The following is a 20907-nucleotide window of genomic DNA, read 5'->3' as shown; positions in this document are numbered from 1 at the left end:
GATCGTGTCACAAAAATATTACCATGAATATTAGTAAATATTTTATCACCACCGCACATTTTCATTATTCACAGAATAATCATAATACTTTATGAACAATGCCAAATACACTACAAAAATATGTGGAGAAGAGCATTTTGTTTTTCTTCGAAATAGTTTTTGAAATATTCTGTGGTGAGCAGTAGTTTGTTTGGGTGCTATAAATATTTATATAATTATATATGTAATTTGACCATATATATAAATACACAAGAATATAGATTTATACATAGATACAGAGAGGACAGATGGAGATTGTTGTTGGGGTGTGCAATTATATCCAAGGGAATGATTCTTTCTCCGTCATTTTCACTTTTTCTTTTCTTATTCTATATCGAATTGAGAGTATAATTAAATAAAGGTATTAGAGAAAAAATTATAACACCCAAAATTATAAACTAACACTAATAACAGTAAAAACTTGTAAAGTCGAAATTGGCATGTATCTTATTTATTTATTTTGAGAAAATAACCTTAAAAAATACTACTAAAGAGCCACTAGCTCTAATGAGTGGAGAGCTAGGAAAAATCATTAATGCATGACATTAGGCAAAGGTTTCAAATACCAGAAAAATAATTAGGCCAGATTGTGCTTGCAATAACCGGTAAAACAAACTTAACTAAATAAATCCGTTAAAACAATAATGAAAACTTACAACATTGAAATGAGAGCATAAAATTAAATTCTAATATCATCAAGAATTAAGCTAAAAAAATCTAAAGCTAACGAATTATTAAATTTATAAAGTAAAATTTGGCAATTGGTGTCAAGGTGAATATTTGTTGAGGCCGAGTGAAATGCATTGAGACATGCAATTCAAATTGCAAGAGGAGAAGGCACTACTGGAGGACTCCAATTGTATTCTATCTCTTCATCTCTATTTTTTATATTTTTATTTAAATTTTGATTATTTTAGAATAACTTTTAGTAGCTAGTTTTCTTTTAAGAATTATAACGTGAAGTACTTAAATTTATTTTATAGATTAATGTTGTTGTTTAATTTCTCTTTTTTATTTTAATTCAATTCTATACAATTTGTTTCACTTCTACAATTATTTACTGGTCATTTATAATTGTTATATATGTATTTGAATCAAAATTTTGAGAGGTTAGATTTGAATATGCTTATTATGGATGTAAATTGATTTAGGACGAATGTACTTAGGTTGTTTATATAGTTTTATTAGTTTTTGTGATTATTAAACTTACCATAGAAATATAAGAAGTTTTTATATAAATTTAGTTTATAAGTTTTAACAAAATTATAAACTTCTTAACTCAACTTTTTAATGGCATAGGAAAGAGAAATTGGGTGATTGCATTAGCAAGTGAAATAAGTTTTGATTGTGTATACTTGCGTATCAAATTAACCGAACAAGGCCCCCACTGCACCTACCAACAACAAAATAAATTAAAAGATAAAACAATTATAAAAACAATTAATGATTATAAATAAACTATGGGATTTGTATTACGTTGTGAAAAAATACTTGAATAAATATTATTAAAAAAAAAGTACACTTTTAAATAGTATAATTTCTTTCATTATTATTATTTTGAATAAAAAAAAATAATAATAAAAACAGACTTTTAGATTGTTCTTTTTTGACAACTAAATAACAACAACAACAAACTAAAAAAAATTATTGAAAAACAACACTATTTCAATACGTACGAAACTGATCATTTATACATCAATACATTGATGTTTTTTTATTTGGAAATACACAAAAGAAAAAAAAAAACAATCTTAATATGTGCACGATGAAAAATTAAATATATACATATATATTAACTTTCTCTTAATTAATTGAACAACTAAATAATAACAAATAAATAACTGTATAACAACTTCATTGTAATATGTAAATTAAATAGACATCATAAAACGACCCCACTGGTTGCATCAACTCCAAGAAAAAATAAAAAACCAGTAATCTATAAATTAAATTTAAAAGTAACTGCAAAATATTTGTATATCAACTCAAAAATATATGTACCCATAAAAAATTAAACATATACTTTTTTTTGTTATTGTTAAACAACTTAAAAAAATGAATAAACAACTCGATAACAACCTCACTTTAACATAAAAATAGATTAGGCATCAACACATTACAACATTAAAAAACATACAAATAATCTCAAAAAATAAAACAAACTTAAAAGTAATTACAAATTACTTGTACATCAACTCAAAAATATATGTATCTAAGAAGAACTAAACATATACTCTTTTAGTACAATTTGATTTGATATTTTATATTAATAATATTTTTTATTCACTTGAATTTCTAGGGATTAGCAACATGGTAGTTACAAGTTGTGTTAAGTATCAAAAATGTATATTTATATGTCTAAAATTAATTCTATTTATAATTTTAATAAAATTAATGTGATATTTTTTTTCTGAAATATTTTTGTAAGAATAAATAAATTCGTAGCACATTTGAAAAATAATTAGAAAAAGAACAAATATTATTTTTTAAAAGTAAAATAAAGACACATTTTTAGGGGAAAGAGAATAAAATCTCAAACTAAAAGTAATGTTATTGGTGCTTTCAAAAAAAAAAGGGAGAAATTGAGGAATACCTCTTTTCTTTTACAATTAACCAAAAATAGCAGCATATTAAAATAATTTGAAATATACCTGCTTTTATTAGTAATGTACCTAAAATACCCCACATAAGTAAATCACCATTTAATCTCCTAAAGCTATTCAACAACCACCTCGACAAATGTGATTCAGCATACACCGAGAGTTCACCAATGCCATTGTTTCCCACAGCGAGAGTTTACCAATACCATCGTTTTCCTGACTCCTCCGCCACTGCCAGCGGTCGTCCGCCTCCGCCTCCTCCGCCACTGTTAGCGTTCGTCTGCCTTTGCCTCCTTTGCCACTGCTAGTGTTCGTCCGCCTCTGTCTCCTCCATCACCACCATCAACACTAGACCTCAACAGTTGCAATCTCAACAGTGAGAACTTTCAATATTTTTGGATTAGTTTCAATCTTTCGTCAGGTTTCTCCCTCCCATTCTTTTTTCTTATTCTTTGAACTGGCTACGTACATATATATATATATATGAGTTTAAGTGTGTTTGAGAGTATTGTTTTTAGTATTTTTTAATAGTTGCTCATGTAATTGATGGCTCTTTTAGATTCATTGTGTTTGTGAGAATTGTTTTTAGTATTTTTTAATAGTTGGTTTAAAATTTATATATAAAAGTATGTCGAAAATGAAATGCATTATAAGTGTTTGTTGAAATGCCTTCTTTCTAATTTCTTCAATAGATTTAGGCTCCTCTTTTATTTTGTTTTGGTGATTATTGTTCCTCTTTTATATGCAGGAATCCTCAGAATTAGAAGGGTGCGACAGACATTAATAAATATAAGGGTGTGTGACTTTTTGTATTAAGGGGTATTGATTGGGAATAAAATAGTGTATACTATATATAAGGGTATGTATGGATTGAGTATTTTTGTCTCTTCATCATGAATTTGTGCTACTGTTAGTAATATTTCCTTTCAATAATTAATTCAGGGGATCCAAGGGACATTAGCATCTCCCCAGAGATGTACATGCTCTACAAGCTACTGCTTCAGTTGAGAAACCTTTAGAGCTTTGTTGGTGAATTCATATCCTTTTCTGGAATGTATAGTTTGATGAGAGTTTAGTTGGATCTCCTTTGAGAGCAATCACTGTTATAAATTGATGGTCTAGTGTCCATTCATTTCCTCTTTTTTTTTTGTGTCCATTCTCTCTATTTTCAAACACTTGTATTTGGTGTTGTTCAATGTTGAGAGCAATCACTGTTATAGTGTTTTTCATTTTTGAAGTCAATTCTTTTTTGTTGGAAAGAAATTTGAATACAACTTTTTAGTTTTTACAAATAATTTATCCTTAAAGAATAAAATAGCATAATTTTTTGGTTGAAGATGTTTATATTGTTGTTGAATGTAGTTTATACATGGTGAACGTTCCTAAGACCAAGAAGACTTACTGCAAGAGCAAGGAGTGCAAGAAGCACACCCTTCACAAGGTGACTCAATACAAGAAGGGAAAGGATAGTCTTGCCGCCCAGGGTAAGCGTCGTTATGACAGGAAACAATCCGGTTACGGAGGTCAGACCAAGCCAGTCTTTCACAAGAAGGCCAAAACCACCAAGAAGATTGTGCTTAGGCTTCAGTGCCAAGGTTGCAAGCATGTCTCTCAGCACGCAATCAAGCGTTGCAAGCATTTCGAGATAGGTGGAGACAAGAAGGGAAAGGGAACTTCTCTGTTTTAGATTTGTGTCACTGTGTCATTTTTGTTTTTATGGATGTTGAAATAGAGTTATGGGGATATTTGTTAACCTAGACATATGTTGTCATGTTAAACATCGATTTTGTTTGTTGAACTTTTGTCAATGTTATTCTTCTTAAGGTTCCTATTAGAGTTGAAAAAAAAAATAGTGATAAATATAAATAAAAATTATATTGTGAATTATTTGTTCAAATGGTAGTTTAGAGGTGGTCACTCTTAAATATTTGTATTATAATTCTGATATCTCTGCAATTTTTGACGTAGCTGCTATATTATAGACACATAGTGATACTTGCTTCCATAATTCTCTCAGCTCTACCTGGACTCATCAACCTCAACGCAGCCTACCATATTTGGAAGCTTGATAAGGTTGACTTTCTAGCTTGTATTGGTGCCTTTTTTGCAATTTCTAGGGTGTGCAAAAGACACAAACATTTTATACATATGATTTTTATTAAAGGTAACTATATATATAGCTAATATGATAAAGTTAGTACTCTCCCTGTGTTATAGGTATACACACCTATATATATAGCATTTTCTTTTTCTTTTTCTTGTTGTAATTAATCAGATACAGTTATTCTAGAAGCTAGCTTTTGGAGTAAATTTTTGAAAAGTAATCATGTCAATAACTTTTAATCTAATATGTGAGCAATAGTGCAAAAGAATGGAAATCGTCAAGCCTAATTGATTTTATATTTGTAATATTGCAGAAGAAGAATCAAGGATGTTGGACATAGTTTTTAATGAAAGATAGAATGCAAACAACAAAGATACTTATCTTGAAATCAAACTCGTAATGGTGCATAAAGATATGAAATTCTTAGATTTGGTAGATAAGATACACGACTTTCTCAATTTGAATCAAAATTTGATTTCAATCAACATTCTATTTGATGTGAATATGGGTACTGTAGCGGTGAAAAAGTTGTTTAATATTTACAACATGTTTGAGAAGTCCAATATGCAAGTCACACGGGCCTATCAGTAATGAACCCAATATTATTAGGCTCAATAAGGTAGCCAGACAAACTCACTAGGCCTTGAAATAGACAAACGGGTGAGCTTATGGGCCATGAGCCATTTCACCCCGCAACTGGGTCTGAGTCCGGCCAATTAGCCAAACGGGTGGAACCAAGTAGATATTGAACCAGTCAGAAAGATGGTTACCACTCCCATAAAATGAGAGAAGCGACCAACTTGAACGAGTCCAATGGGTGACGTGGATGGAGAGCAACAGTACTGAGGGAACACGATAAAAGAAACCATACAGTAGATGCAGGGCATCGAAGATTTGACACTCACACTACTCGCTCAAGCAGACAATCGTCCTTTCTAAACTTTTCTCTTAAGCCTCACCACCATAGTTGTTCCTTTGGTCCGTCTATCTGCTTGTCCACTCATCTGTCTGACTACCATTTACATTTTATTTATTTTTCGTTATTGTTATTTTTTATTAAAATCTTACTGACTTCAGCATCGGAGTCCCTTTGGCTGACATCCCACCTGTGCCTTAAAAGGGAAATTTGATTTTCTATACTTAAAAACCTTAAAAAAAAAATTAAAACCAATACATTTTACACTACAAAAAATATGACTCTTTTTTTAAAACCCCAAAAATACCCCCCTCATAACTCAAACCCTTTCTCTCTCCTCCCTCAAACTCTCTGCATCTCTCTCTCGCACACTCTCGAACCACCACGGCTGACCGCACCACCAGCCCCCACGATCAACCCACGGCAGCCACCAGCCTCACCCACGCTCAACCCACGGCACCCACGAAAACCCCAACCCCCGCTCAACCCACGACACCCACGAATCCCAGCCCCAACCCCAACGACGGTCGAAGCCCCAGCCCCCTTCTCCACCGCGTACGACTGAAGCCCCAGCCCCCCTCTCCATCGCGTACGACCCAGCCCCACTCTCTCTCTTCCTCTCTCTGTAATCGAATGGAAAAAAAAAAGGCAGTGGTCCGATGGTCGGACCATGGGGTCCGATTGGTCGGACCCCATCGGACCTGGGCCTTTTTTTTTGTCATTCGTTTTCAGAGAGAGGAAGAGAGAGAGTATTTGAGTTATGAGGGGATATTTTTGGGATTTTGAAAAAAGTGTCATATTTTTTGTAGTGTAAAATGTGTTGGTTTAAAAAAAATTAAGTTTTTTAAGTATATAAAATCAAATTTTCCCCTTAAAATAAGACAGTCATTTACCTTATTTAAGGCAGAAAATTTACTTAATAAGGTGTGTCATTTATCTTATTTTAAGGCAAGGTATTTACTTTAATAAGATATGTTGTTTACCTTAATGAGATATGTTGTTTACCTTATTTTAAGGTAGTGGTTTACTTTTACTGATAAACTTGTTTTGGTGTATCTTATTCGAGTTACCGTGTTTACCTAAATAAGGCGTTTTGTTTATCTTATTTAAAGCAAAAAGCTTATTTGAGACACTGTAGTTATACAATAATGTGGGTCATTTACTTTATTTAAGGCATAAAGTTTACCTAAATAAGGCATGTTATTTATCTTATTTAAAGGTAGTTGTTTACCTTTTTAATGATAAATTATATTTTATTTTACCTTATTTGAGACATAGTACTTAGCAAAATAAGACGAGTCATTTACCTCATTTAAGGTAGAAAATTTGCTTAATAAGGTGTGTCATTTATCTTATTTTAAGGCAAGGTATTTACTTTAATAAGATATGTTGTTTACCTTAATGAGATATGCTGTTTACCTTATTTTAAAGTAGTGGTTTACCTTTTACTGATAAACTTGTTTTGGTGTATCTTATTCGAGGTACCGTGTTTACCTAAATAAGGCGTGTTGTTTACTTTATTTAAGGCAAAAAGCTTATTTGAGGCACGGTATTTATTCAATAATGTGGGTCGTTTACCTTATTTAAGGCATAAAGTTTACCTAAATAAGGCATGTTATTTATCTTATTTTAAGGTAGCGGTTTACCTTTTTAATGATAAATTATATTTTATTTTACCTTATTTGAGACATAGTACTTAGCAAAATAAGACGAGTCATTTACCTTATTTAAGGCATAAAATTTGCTTAATAAGGTGTATCATTTATCTTATTTTAAGACAAGGTATTTACTTTAATAAGATATGTTGTTTACCTTATTTTAAAGTAGTGTGTTTACCTTAATGAGATATGTTGTTTACCTTATTTTAAGGTAGTGGTTTACCGTTCACTGATAAACTTGTTTTGTTGTATCTTATTCGAGGTACCGTGTTTACCTAAATAAGGCATGTTGTTTACCTTATTTAAGGCAAAAAGTTTGCTTAATAAAACGAGTCATTTACCTTATTTTATGGTAGTGATTTTTATATTTAATGATTATTTTAGTTTACCTTATTTAAGTCGCGTAGTTTACGTAAATAAGACATGTCGTTTACTTTATTTTACGGTAATAATTTACTTTTTTAATGATAAATTATGTTTTAGTTTATCTTATTTGAGGCACGGTGTTTGTTCAATATGGTGGGTTGTTTACCTTATTTAAGCAGGGAGTTTTCATAAATAAGACATGTTATTTATCTTATTTTAAGGTAGCAGCTTACCTTTTTAAAGATAAATTATGTGTTATTTTACCTTATTTGAGACATGGTTCTTATAAAATAAGGCGAGTCATTTACTTTATTTAAAGCAGGAAGTTTACCTAAATATGGTGTCTCGTTTACCTTATTTAAAGAATGAAGATTGCATAATAATGCATGTTATTTATCTTATTTTAAGGTTGGATGTTTACATAAATAAAGTGAGTCGTTTACCTTATTTTAAGGCTGGGTGTTTACATAAATAAGGCGTGTCATTTATCTTATTTTAAAGTTGTATTTTAAGTTTTTAATGATAAATTATATTTTTATTTACCTTATTTGAGGCACAATGTTTATCTAAATAAGGTGTGTCCTTTAACTTATTTAAAACATGTCGTTTACCTTACTTTAACGTAGAGTATTTACCTAAAAAAAATATATTTTCTACATTATTTTAAGGTAGTAATTTATCTAATAAAGCCTTAATAATGATGAATTATATTATGATTTATCTTATTTGAGGCACAATGTTTATCTAAATAAGACGTGTTGTTTACCTTGGTAGGAAATTTACCTAATAAGGCATGTCGTTTACTTTAATTTAAGATTATGTGTTTACCTAAATAAAACATGTTGTTTATCTTATTTTAAGGTAGTGGGTTTACCTTTTTAATGATAAATTATGTTCTAATTTATATTATTTAAGGCATGGTATTTACCTAAATAAGTTGTGTAATTTACCTTATTTAAGGTAGGAAACTTGCCTAATAAGGTGTCGTTTACCATATTTTATAGTAGCAATTTACATTTTTAATGATAAATTATATTTTAATTTATCTTATTTATGGCACAAATTTGCCTAATTATAAATTGGTTTACAATCTTTGAGGCACGATATTTATACAATAAGATGTTGTTTACTTTATTCAAGGCATAAAATTTACTTAATAAGATGTATCGTTTACCTATCTAATAATAAATTATGTTTAAACTTTAATTAAGACACGAAATTTATCTAATAAAGCCTTAATAATGATAAATTATGTTTTGATTTACTTTATTTGAAGCATAATGTTTACCTAAATAAGACGTGTTGTTTACCTTGTTAGAAAATTTGCTTAATAAGACATGTCATTTACCTTAATTTAAAATAATGTGTTTACCTAAATAAAATCAAATACATACAAATTTGTAATACTAAAATATGGTCAGCGAATAATAGAGATGACTACAATTGTAAAGCTACAGAATTATGAATAAGTTGCTTGTATAATAAATCTAATGATAATTGGTAATAAAATATTCTAGAGACAACAAATGTAAAGGGACAAGTTTAGTAGTATATTATGATCATTGATTTATTTAGTGAAATATGTTGATTCTCTTTGGTTTGGTTTACTATTTTCCAAATTATACACATTAATTATATATGTTTTTAGCACTCATCTGACCATAACTTCGTATTTGTTTCTATTGAAGTTTCAACCAATTGTGTACAATTTTATGGACAAGCACAATTGCTGTGCACAAATTTTGTGTACAAAGCTCTTGGAGTTTTCTAAGAAAGTATTACAAGGATAATTAATTAAAGCTTACAGACATGTAGATAATTACTAGCGTATGGTTTAATTATCTATGTAGAGCTAAAAAAATGTCAAATATTTTTACTAATTGACTTTCAATACACATTTTATGTTTTTATCAGTCAAGATGATCAAGTTAATTCAACATGCCAATATGGATCTCAAAATTTTCGGTAGAGCTAAAAAGAGTGATTATGCCAATCTTAAGATATTACAAAAAAGAAAACCAGACTCAGTGGACTTGGTTTTTCGTTAGTTAACTCCAAATCGCTTTCAAGCGTACAATAAATAGATAAATTAGCTAGAATCTACACATTAATCCTTGTTTTATCGAACCCCACACCATATAATGATCAATCTTTAAGGTCATATAATCATGATATTTGTTCTATGCTAAAAAAGTTTTCTCTCATTATCATAGTTAATGGCCATAAAAATGGAGCACAACAAAACTTGGATAGAACAAACACTGTAGTGCCGTCCCAGCCCCAGCCGCAGATATAGTCACCATCACTTGAGTATCCACAATCAATGTCATCACCACAATACAAGATAGAATTGAGACAAGTAAAGGAGCATAAAGCATGGCCTTCCCCTAAAAAACCCCTGATTATGATCAGCAATAACAATACAGAGAATAAGTCCACTTCACAAAATTAGTCTGAATTCTTCTTTGGTAGTAGGCTCGGCTGAATCTTGGCCCCCAACAACCACAATTGTTATTCTCTCCATGCTGCAAACAAAAGGAATGATACCGAATGAACTAATAATAATGATCTAATTATTTTAATAATAAGAAACCTTAACTGACATATGACAAAAAACAATGAGCACAAATATATTTTGTTATTTAACCTCTTTACTTAGTTAGCTTCACTAGCAATACCTAAAACAAATAAGAAAATTAGCCCCAGGTATCAAAAATATTGTAAGAAATTATCATTACCAAGACATAATAAGATAAATCAATAATAGAGTAATTATAACTACAATCATTTTAGACAATCCAAAAAGTGAATGCTTAGAACACTCACTATGGATCTTTAGGTTGTTAATCATTATAAAAAGTAATCAAAGTGATAGGAAATTTTTTTTTTTTGAAAGAAAAGTGATAGGGAATTACTAAGAGCTCATGTGACAGACTTATAAGCCAACGAAAATTTTCAATTAACACCCAAAATAGACCATTCACTAATTATCCTAGACAAGACAACTATTGTTAATACATATTACATCATTCACTAATTAGTAGGTCCCTAATACTAGCAACAGTTTCCAATTAAATAATACAAGAACAGAACAACATATGAGATAACAATGAAAAAAATAAAATCTCAAAAAGAAAAAAAAAATAACATAAATCAACACTAACAATCAAATATTATACTAGCTTGTTTAGAAATAAACCATGAACCATCACAACTATGTGAGATCCAAATCAAGCTAATTAAACAGGCCAAAAATAAAAAGAAAATAGAAATTCATTCAAAACATAAACTAACAATAAATTAATGTAAGATAACTCAGATGTATGGGGTCTTCAAACCTCAATCCTATACCCTACAGATAGCATAAATAAACTAGGTCGAGGCTCAACGGAGAGGATACCAGAAAAATTGACATGGCAGACTGTGTTGAGCCACCGTTCCTCTACGAGATGAGTGTGGTGATTGAATATTGGTGTACACCTGAGATATACACCACAGACTGGCCAAAATCGTTGATCGCACACAAGAGGAGCAGAGGAGTAGTGATCTGGAGAAGAAGTAATTGGATATATTTTTTCATTTAACCTAAATAAAGGGTATAAAGGGAACAATACCTATAAATGTGGGTATAAATGAATGAATAAAAAAAAGAAGGTAAAAATTAAAATGGTTTAGTTAAAAGGGGTATACAATGTAATTTCCCCAAAAAAAAATGTCATTGGTTGTTGTAACACAAAATAATATTTTTTATTAGTAAAATATAAATTTGATTTAATATTGCTTTTAATATTATTTGAGAAAAAAAATAATTAATTAGCTATTTTCTTTATTTCTTATACTATAAAAAATATGTAGTTATTTAATAAAAATCACATTTAAAAGAGATTAAAAAAAAGGGGAAGATGAGATAAACAATAAATGTATTTTTGTAATTAAAGAATTTTTTGAAAAATAAAATTAAAAAAACAAAATTTTTTAAAAAAATTTAAAAATCTAAACATAAATAAGAAAAAAGAGGGATTATTTCACAAATACACAAAAACAACAAAAAAGTTACAAAAATACGGTTTCACGGAATTATAAATATTTTTACGATTTTTTAATTTAATTTACAAGAAAAAAAAAACGATCTTTTTATGTTGTACTCTTGTTAATTTGTTGTTATCTGTATGTTATTTTTTCTTTTTGATGTTATTTTTGTGTAGTTTTCTTATTATTTTTGTGTAGTTTTCTTATTATTTTTGTGTTGTTTCTATAAAAAACCATAAAGATGTAAAAACAAAATTATTTAAACATAAAAATACAATTTTTTTTTTAATAAAAATAATATCTTATGTAATTATCCCAGTAAAAAAGTAAAAAAAATTGTCAAATTCGACATCTGTGAAAATCTCAATTTAATATGGACAATAGACCATCTATATTATATGGCACTCACTTCTATTTGCTTCCAAATCCTTCAATAAATATATATATATATATATATATATATTTATATAAATTTATATCAATACATAGTGAAGATCATTGCGTAATGTAGAATTGAAGGATATCATTAAAAATTAATATATGATATATATTGATGTCCATTGCCTACCAATATTACATAAATCTTCTAATTAAATATTTTATTATCGCACCATATCTTTGTTTGCTTTGTATAGTTTAATTAGAGTCGTGGTATTCAATTTTGTTGTGATTGGTCTTTAAGTAAGGAAACATATTTTTAATTTCACCAACTTTTTTAACTAACTACTGCAGACAGTGTTAGTATTGAGCTCAACAACCAAAGGCTATTTATAGCCATTACCTACTGCAGACAGTGTATTGTGAGATAGAGTTTTCAGAATTTGGTGAGCTAGTTCAAAGTGAAAGAACAGAGAGAAAAGAGAGAAAAGATAGAGTAGTGTATTGGCCTATGGTTGTGTTTGATCGATAGTGCTACTAGTGAGATTGTTTTGTAATTGAAGTTGTGCTTCTTGAGTGATTGTGTCAGTACACATTGGTGATCAACAACTGTAATTCTTTCTTCTAGCTCAATAAAGATTGGAGCCATTGGGACTGTTCTGAGCGAGGAGTAGACAGGTGGTTCATCATCACACTGTTCGAACCTCGTAATCTCTTATGTTCAATTTACTTTATTCTTCTTGTCAAATTGTTCTTGTTATTTGTTTTGCCTACTGGTTTTTGTATACTGTGTGTGTTTTTGAAGTTACCTTGTTGTTGATCAAATATTTATTGTTAAGGTTTTATGTTTTGATTTTTGCATGAGTTACATGATCAAGCAATCAAGCACATCAAATGGTTTCAGAGCTTAGTCGAGGGGTAACATCAAAGAATTGAATCAAGACATCAAAAAAGAATCAAGAACTGATCTGCAATGACTTCCACATGATTCAAAGTTGACAAATTCAATGGCACCAATAACTTTGGTCTATGGAGTATCAAAATGAAAGCTTTCCTTGTGCATCAGGGAATTTTAAAAGCCATTGATCGAGAAGAGCTTGCAGCTCTTGAAGAAGACAAGAAGAATATTAAAGAAGTTCAAAATAAGGCACACAGTGCCATACTACTAAGTTTAGGAGATGAAGTACTCAGGGAAGTTTCAAGTGAAGAAACTGCATTGAGATTATGGGAGAAATTGGCTTTAATATACTTGAAAAAGTCTCTAGCCAATAAGCTTCATCTAAAGAAGAAGTTGTACACAATGAGAATGGATGAAACTAAGGATCTCAGGAAGCATCTTGATGAGTTTAACAAGATAACCTTAGACCTCAGCAACATAGGTGTCAAGATCGAAGATGAGGATCAAGGAATCTTGTTGCTGAGCACATTGCCAAAGAGCTATGAGCACTTTGTGGACACCACTCTTTATGGGAAAGAATCTTTGACCATGACAGAAGTTAAGCCAGCATTAAACTCCAAAGAAATTCAGAAAAGAAGTGAAGAAAAATCAAATGGCTATGATGAAGAGCTGTTTGTTAGAGGCAGGCCAGAGACAAGGGAAAACAAAGGTGGTTTGCACAAGTCAAGTCACAAAGGCAAGCAGTACAAGGGCTCAAATCAATCACATAAACCAAGGTCTGATTCCAAGACAGGAAAATAGTGCTACTATTGCAAGAAAGAGGGTCACTACATGGATGAATACAGGGTATTGAAGGCCAAACTGTTGGGTTTTATGCCCTAAATAAAACTCATTTCAATATAATCAGATTTACTTATTAATATAGATCAGAAATAACATTTAATGTTGCATGGTTCACATGATTTATTTCATGATTATATATATACATAATGTATGAATTCGTCTGAAACCCTTTTCACATACTTGATCTTGTTTATTGTGTTGTCAACATATTGGAAAGTAAACACGACTATGTGAATAAAGTTTTCTATATTTATCAGACACAGGGTTTTATTGATATGATAATCTACAACAGAGTTTACTTGCATTTGGAGAAATGCTATGTTCTTTCCAGAGCATTGGTTAAAGTAAAGCTCAGGTTGGATGCATGGAGTATGCATCGGAAGGAACCGATATTGAACTTTGACTTAGATTTATTAAACTTACCGTAATATCTATTCAAGTCAATATCGCCTAGTTGATCCTAGATCAAATAATCTTAATCCTGTTATGATTAGGCTCAATCTCAAGAGGCTATTCGTGTTCTTTGATTTGTTAGTTAAGCCTACTTTTGGGTCAGGGTGATACGTACATTTTGAGAACACGGTAGTGCAATTGAGTGGGAGCGCTAACATAAACATGGAATCTATAGCTTCTATCTGGCGAATAGTAAGTAAAGGATGATCTCCTTCGAGCTTGACCAAACGAAAATAAATGGTGGAGATCTCATTTCACATAAGCTGAAATATCATTTATACGAGGTTAAGTGTTTTAAGGATAAAATACATTGTAGGGTGTAACGGTAATCTAATCCCTTTACAGTGTAGATCATTCATATAGAGGATCATTGATCAAATTAGGATTATAACAATGGATAACTAATGATGTGTCTATATGGTGGAACATATAGAGCATTCTATATACTGAGAGTGCAATTCTAAGTTCTATGTGTGGATTCAACGAAGAATTAATAAGTCAGTGAATTTAGGTTATAAATTCTTGATCTGCTTATTGGAAGCTCGGTTATATAGACCCATGGTCCCCCCACTAGTTGAGATAATATTGCTTGTAAGACTCATATAATTGGTTTTGATTAATCAATTATAATTCTCAAATTAGACTATGTCTATTTGTGAATTTTTCACTAAGTAAGGGCGAAATTGTAAAGAAAGAGTTTTAAGGGCATATTTGTTAATTATGATACTTTGTATGGTTCAATTAATAAATATGATAAATGATAATATTATTTAATAATTATTTATAGTTATTAAATAGTTAGAATTGGCATTTAAATGGTTGAATTTGAAAATTGGCGTTTTTGAGAAAATCAGATGCAAAAGTGATAAAACTGCAAAATTACAAAAAGTGAGGCCCAAATCCATACTGTATAGGGCAGGCCACTTTTATAGGTTTTTTCATATGATATTTTCATTATTTTAATGCCAAATAATTCAAACCTAACCCTAGTGGAATGCTATAAATAGATAGTGAAGGCTTCAGGAAATTTACACTTAACTTTCACACTTTTCATTCAGAAAAACCTAAGCCTTCTCTCTCTACCTTGGCCGCCCACTCTCTCTCTCTCTTCTTCCTTAAGATTTCGAAATACTTAGTTATTAGAGTAGTGCCCGCACACAGCAAGTGATACCTCAATCATAGTGAGGAAGATCGTGAAGAAAGACTTTCAGCAAGAAGGAGTTTCAGCACTAAAGAATGAGAGAAAGAGATCCAGGTTCAGATATTGATAATGCTCTGCTACAGAAATGAATCAAGGGCTAGATATCTGAACGGAATGAGTCATTATATTCCGCTGCACCCAATGTAAGGTTTACTAAACTTTATATGTGTTTATTTCATCGTTTTAGAAAGTTCATATTTAGGGTGTTAATCAACATATTTGTGAGTAGATCTAAGATCCTAGTAAAATAAAATCCAACACAAACTTCAAAGAGACAAAAGCAAAGAAAGAGGAGAAGATTGTGTTGTGACAGATGGCTATGAGTCAGCTGATGTTTTGGTTGTCTCTAGCCAAGAATGAGGAGACTCATGGATAGTTGACTCAGGTTGTTAATTCCACATGACACCAAGAAGAGAATTATTTGGCAGTTTCAAGAAGCTTGATGGTGGATCAGTCTTGTTAGGAGACAATAAGGCATGTAGAGTTACAGGAATTAGAACTGTAAGAATCAAGCTCCATGATGATCAGGTCAGAATCATTCAAGATGTCAGGTGAGAATGGTATGGTGGTTAAAGGACCAGATATGGAAAGCACTAGGCTTTGGCATTTAAGACTTAGACATGTGAGTGAAAGGGGTATGGGTGAGCTTGAAAAACAAGGGATTCTTAAGGGCAAACTAGGAGAAATTGGATTTCTGTGATGATTGTGTCTATGGCAAATGCTGCAAGTTGAAATTCACACCAAGGAAGCATACCACACAGGAAAAACTAGACTATATCCATTCAGATCTATGGGGGGCTTCTAGAACTAAAACACTAGGAGGTGTTAGCTATTTCATGAGTATAGTTGATGACTATAATAGGAAAGTTTAGGTTTTCTTGCTCAAAACAAAGAATGAGACATTCAACACCTTTGTCACTTGGAAAAGACCGATTGAAAATCAGACAAGAAGAAAAATAAAAAAGCTTCGAACTGATAATGGATTAGAATTGTATTAAGATGAGTTCACTAGGTTCTGTCAACATGAGGGAATTGATAGACATAAGGCAGTTGTGAAAAATCCACAACAAGATGGACTTGCTGAAAGAATGAATAGGACTCTATTGGAAAAAGTGAGATGCATGCTCAAGGGAGTTAACCTTGACAATAAATTTTGGGGTGAAGCTCTGAAAACAGCATGCTACTTGATAAACAGATGTCCCTCAACTGCAATTAAGTTTAAAACACCTTAAGAAATCTGGACAAGACATGTCCCAACAGTTGATCATTTCAGAATTTTTGGATGCACAACTTTTGCTCATACAAGACAAGATAAACTAGAGCCAAGAGCTCTCTAGTGTCTATTCCTTGGTTACCCTGAAAGGGTAAAAGGATACAAGTTATGGTGTTTGGAAGAGGGACACATGAAGTTCATAATTAGTAGGGATATGGTGTTCAAAGAACATGAAATGGCTATGAAAACGACTACAACCAATAACAGACAAAGTTATCAAGATGTGACAGGTTTGGAAATTCAAGGTGATAGGGAAGAAGAAGACAGTACATGTTAGGTGGAATGCACAGCCAGAGACATATATAGAAGAAACTGAAGAAGAAACATCTCGAATTGATCCACAAGATTATCAACTTGTTAGAGACGAAGAGAGAAGACAGATAAAACCACCAAAGAGGTTTTGATTTTCTAATTGCACAGCTTTTACACTTTTATCAGCAAAAGAAGTTGAAAGCACAATGCTAACCACATACCAAGAAGCTATCAACTCTAAGAATAAGAAGAAGTAGCTTGCTACAATTGACGAAGAAATGAGTTCCCTGAAAAAGAATAAACATGGAAAACAATCACAAGGCCACCAGAGCAAAACTTAATTGGCTACAAATGGATTTTTAAGGAATAGGAAGGGTTGCCAGGTGAAGAAACTAGAATCAAAGCCAAACTAGTGGCCAAAGGCTTTAATCAAAGGGAAGGTATTGACTTCAATGATATCTTCTCTCCAGTAGTCAGACAAACATCCATAAGAATCATGATAACTAAAGTGGCAAAATATGATCTCGAAATGGATCAAATGGATGTGAAGACAACATTTTTGCATGGCAGACTTGAAGAATAAATCTACATGGAAGAACCAGATGGTTACAAAAGTAGAAAACCTAATCAAGTGTGTCTCCTACATGAATCACTTTATTGGCTCAAACAAGCACCAAGGTAGTGGAATTTGAGGTTCCATGAATTCATGGTTAGTATTGGGTATAGCAGAAATGACTATGATCCTTGTGTATACTATAACATTGAACCAATCTAGTTGTTGTTATATGTTGATGATATTCTCATCATTGGTAACAAAAGGAAGGCCATAGATAAACTAAAATAGAGTTTGAATACAGAATTTGAAATGAATGATCTAGGAGAAGCAAAGAGGATACTTGGGATTGACATAAAAAGAGAGAGCAGAGAGATTATCACTGTCACAAAGAAGCTACACACAGAAAATGATTGACAAGTTTTGCATGAATGAAGCAAAACCAGTAAGCACACCCCTAGCCCAATACTTCAAGCTTTCACAAAGTCAATCACCTAATATAGAAGAAGACAAGTTGTACATGGATGTAGTGCCCTATGCATCCTGTGTTGGCAGTCTCATGTACTGCATGGTGTGCACAAGGCCTGATCTGGCTTATGCACTAAGTATGGTTAATAGATTTATAGCAAATCTAGGTAAAGAACACTAGTCTACAGTGAAGTGGATACTCAGATACCTGCAAGGCTCAATGGAGATGGGACTTGTTTATGACAACAAGTCTAAGGAAGAGGTAGAAGTGAATGGATATGTAGAATCTGACTATGCTGGAAGCATAGACACAAGGAGATCCATCACTGGTTATGCATTCACAGTTCTAGGTGAATGTGTTAGCTGGAAATCAAACCTACAAAAGTGTTGGGTTTTGTACCCTAAATAAAACTCATTTCAATATAATTAGATTTACTAATTTATAAAGATCAAAAATCATTCTATGTTGTACGGTTCACATGATTTATTTCATGATTATGTTTAATGTATAAATTCTATAAAGTCCAGAACATATATATAAATATGTATATATTTGTTCATGATTATAGTGTCGTCAGCACAGTGGAATATAATCATGATTATTGTTCAAAAGTTTAATTCCCATGATTTGTCAATTCATTGGATTTAGACTGGCATGATAATCAGCGATAAGGTATACTTATACCTTGGATAAGTGTTATGTCATTTCCAGGGCATTGACAAAGTTTACCAGTATCAGATGTATGGAGTATACATTGGAAGGGATCAATATTGATCTTGGATAGGATATTATAAACTTACTGTTATATCTTTCTAAGTCAATATCAATGGTTGATCTTAAGTCTATGGATCTTAATCCTGATATGGTTAGGTTCAACTTAGTTGTATTATTTATGTTCTTAGAGTTGTTCATAGAAGCTAACTTTTGGTTCTGGTGGATACTTACATCTTGGGAACATGGTAGTTCAATTGAGTGGGACCGCTGATCATAGATAATCTATAGCTTCTATAGGTATTTAGAAGTGAAACGATGATTTCCTTCGAGCTTGGTTGACTGAAATATCATTTATAGGTTGCTAAGTGTTTTAAGAATAAAATACATTAAAAGGTAGAACAGTAAATTTATCTCTATTCAGTGTAGATCCTCTATAGAGGATCTTTGACTATTATGATTGTAACAATGGATAATCATAACGTATCTATCTCATGGTACATATAGAGCGTTTTATATTACTGAGAGTGCTATTCAATTCCAAATCTATAGTGGCACGAGGCGGAATTAATAAGTTAGAGAATTTACTTGGTAAATTCTAGATCTACTTACTGAAAGCTCGGTTATATAGGCCCATGGTCCCCTCACTAGTTGAGATAATATGCTTGCAGACTCAGTCAATTAATTTTAATTAATCGATTATAATTCTAAAATTAGACTATTTAAGAATTTTCACTAAGCAAGGGCTTAATTGTGAAGAAAAGAGATTTTGGGATCAATTTATTTATTAAGAGACTTTGTATGGTCTAATTAATAAATTACATAAATGACAATTTTATTTAGTAATTAATTATAATTATTAAATAAATAGTTCTGGCATTTATAGAATTGAATTGAAAAATATGGTATTATTGAAAAGAAGAATAAGTGGTTGAAATAATGTGGCAAAAATCTAACTAGAGTTTGGTCCGTTAAAGAGTACGGGCTTAAGTTGATTTTTGCCCAATATTTTATTCTTTTTTAATCCATATAATTCAACTATAAGCCCTAGTTGAAACACTATAAAAGGAATATGATGCTCTCATCTCATCCACTTGACACTTTGTCAAACTAATATCATCTTGACTATTGCCTTCAACCTAGATGAGAGAGTTCCTTCCTTAGTGATTTCTCACCTCCTTCATTGTTCTTCCATATTCGAACCCTTAGTGATGAGTGTCGTGCCCACACATAGCAAGTCAAGTACTCAATCATAATGAGTAAGACGGTGGTAACCAAACCCGAAGGAGAGAAAGAGATCCAGGTTCAGATCTTGATAATGCTCTGCTACAGAAAGGAATCAAGGGCTAGAGATCTTGAACGGAATGAATCAATATTATATTCCGTTGCAATCAATGTAAGGTTTTCCTAACCCTTATGTGTTTATTTCATTGTTTTAGAAAATTCATATTTAGGATGTTAATCAACATACTTGTTAGTAAATTTAAATCTTCGTAAAATATTCTCAACAAAAAGTTAGTGGCTTTGTCATTCACTGAGGCGGAATATATGGAAGCCACAGAGGCTATAAAAGAAGTTGTTTGGCTCAAAGGATTCACAAGAGAACTGGGGTTTAAATTAGAGAATTTAACAGTGCATTGTGACAACCAAAGTGCATTACATCTGATGAAAAATTCCATGTTCCATGAGAGGTCCAAATATATAGATATTAAACAACACTTCATAAGGGACATCATAACTGAAAAGGAAGTAAATGTGAAGAAAATTGGGACCAAGGAAAACCCTGCAGACATGATGGCAAAATATGTGAGTTTCGCTAAGTTTAGACTTTGCCTAAACTTGCTAAACATCCTCAAGTGCTAAATGAGGATTCAAGACCAGTTCAGTCGCAATTATCAATAACTCTTTCCATTTTAATGACCAAGATAGATAATTGTTGTGATTGGTCTTTAAGTGAAGAAACATATTTTTGACTCCACCAACTTCCAACTTGTTTAACTAACTGTCAGTTATGACAATTAGTATTGAGCTCAACAACCAACGGCTAGTTATAGCCATTACGTATTGCTACTTCAGACAGTGTGTTATGAGAGAGAGTTTTCATAATTTGGTGAGCTAGTTCAGAGTGAAAGAAAAGAGCGAAAAGAAAGAGTGGTGTATTGGA

General features: G+C 31.5%; 1 protein-coding gene across 1 annotated transcript; it reads left to right on the top strand.

Annotated features, from left to right (window-relative positions):
- Window positions 1–4008: 4008 nt before the first annotated feature.
- LOC133030297 (large ribosomal subunit protein eL42) lies at window positions 4009–4473 on the top strand. The gene has a single exon (XM_061102905.1). It carries the CDS (start codon window positions 4009–4011, stop codon window positions 4324–4326), a length of 318 nt encoding a protein of 105 aa, XP_060958888.1. The 3' UTR covers window positions 4327–4473.
- The last annotated feature ends 16434 nt before the right edge of the window (window positions 4474–20907 follow it).

This window comes from Cannabis sativa, chromosome 8 (genome assembly GCF_029168945.1).
Source record: "Cannabis sativa cultivar Pink pepper isolate KNU-18-1 chromosome 8, ASM2916894v1, whole genome shotgun sequence".
In the NCBI taxonomy this organism is placed as follows: Eukaryota; Viridiplantae; Streptophyta; class Magnoliopsida; order Rosales; family Cannabaceae; genus Cannabis; species Cannabis sativa.
This window is presented reverse-complemented; position numbering and strand designations above follow the sequence as displayed.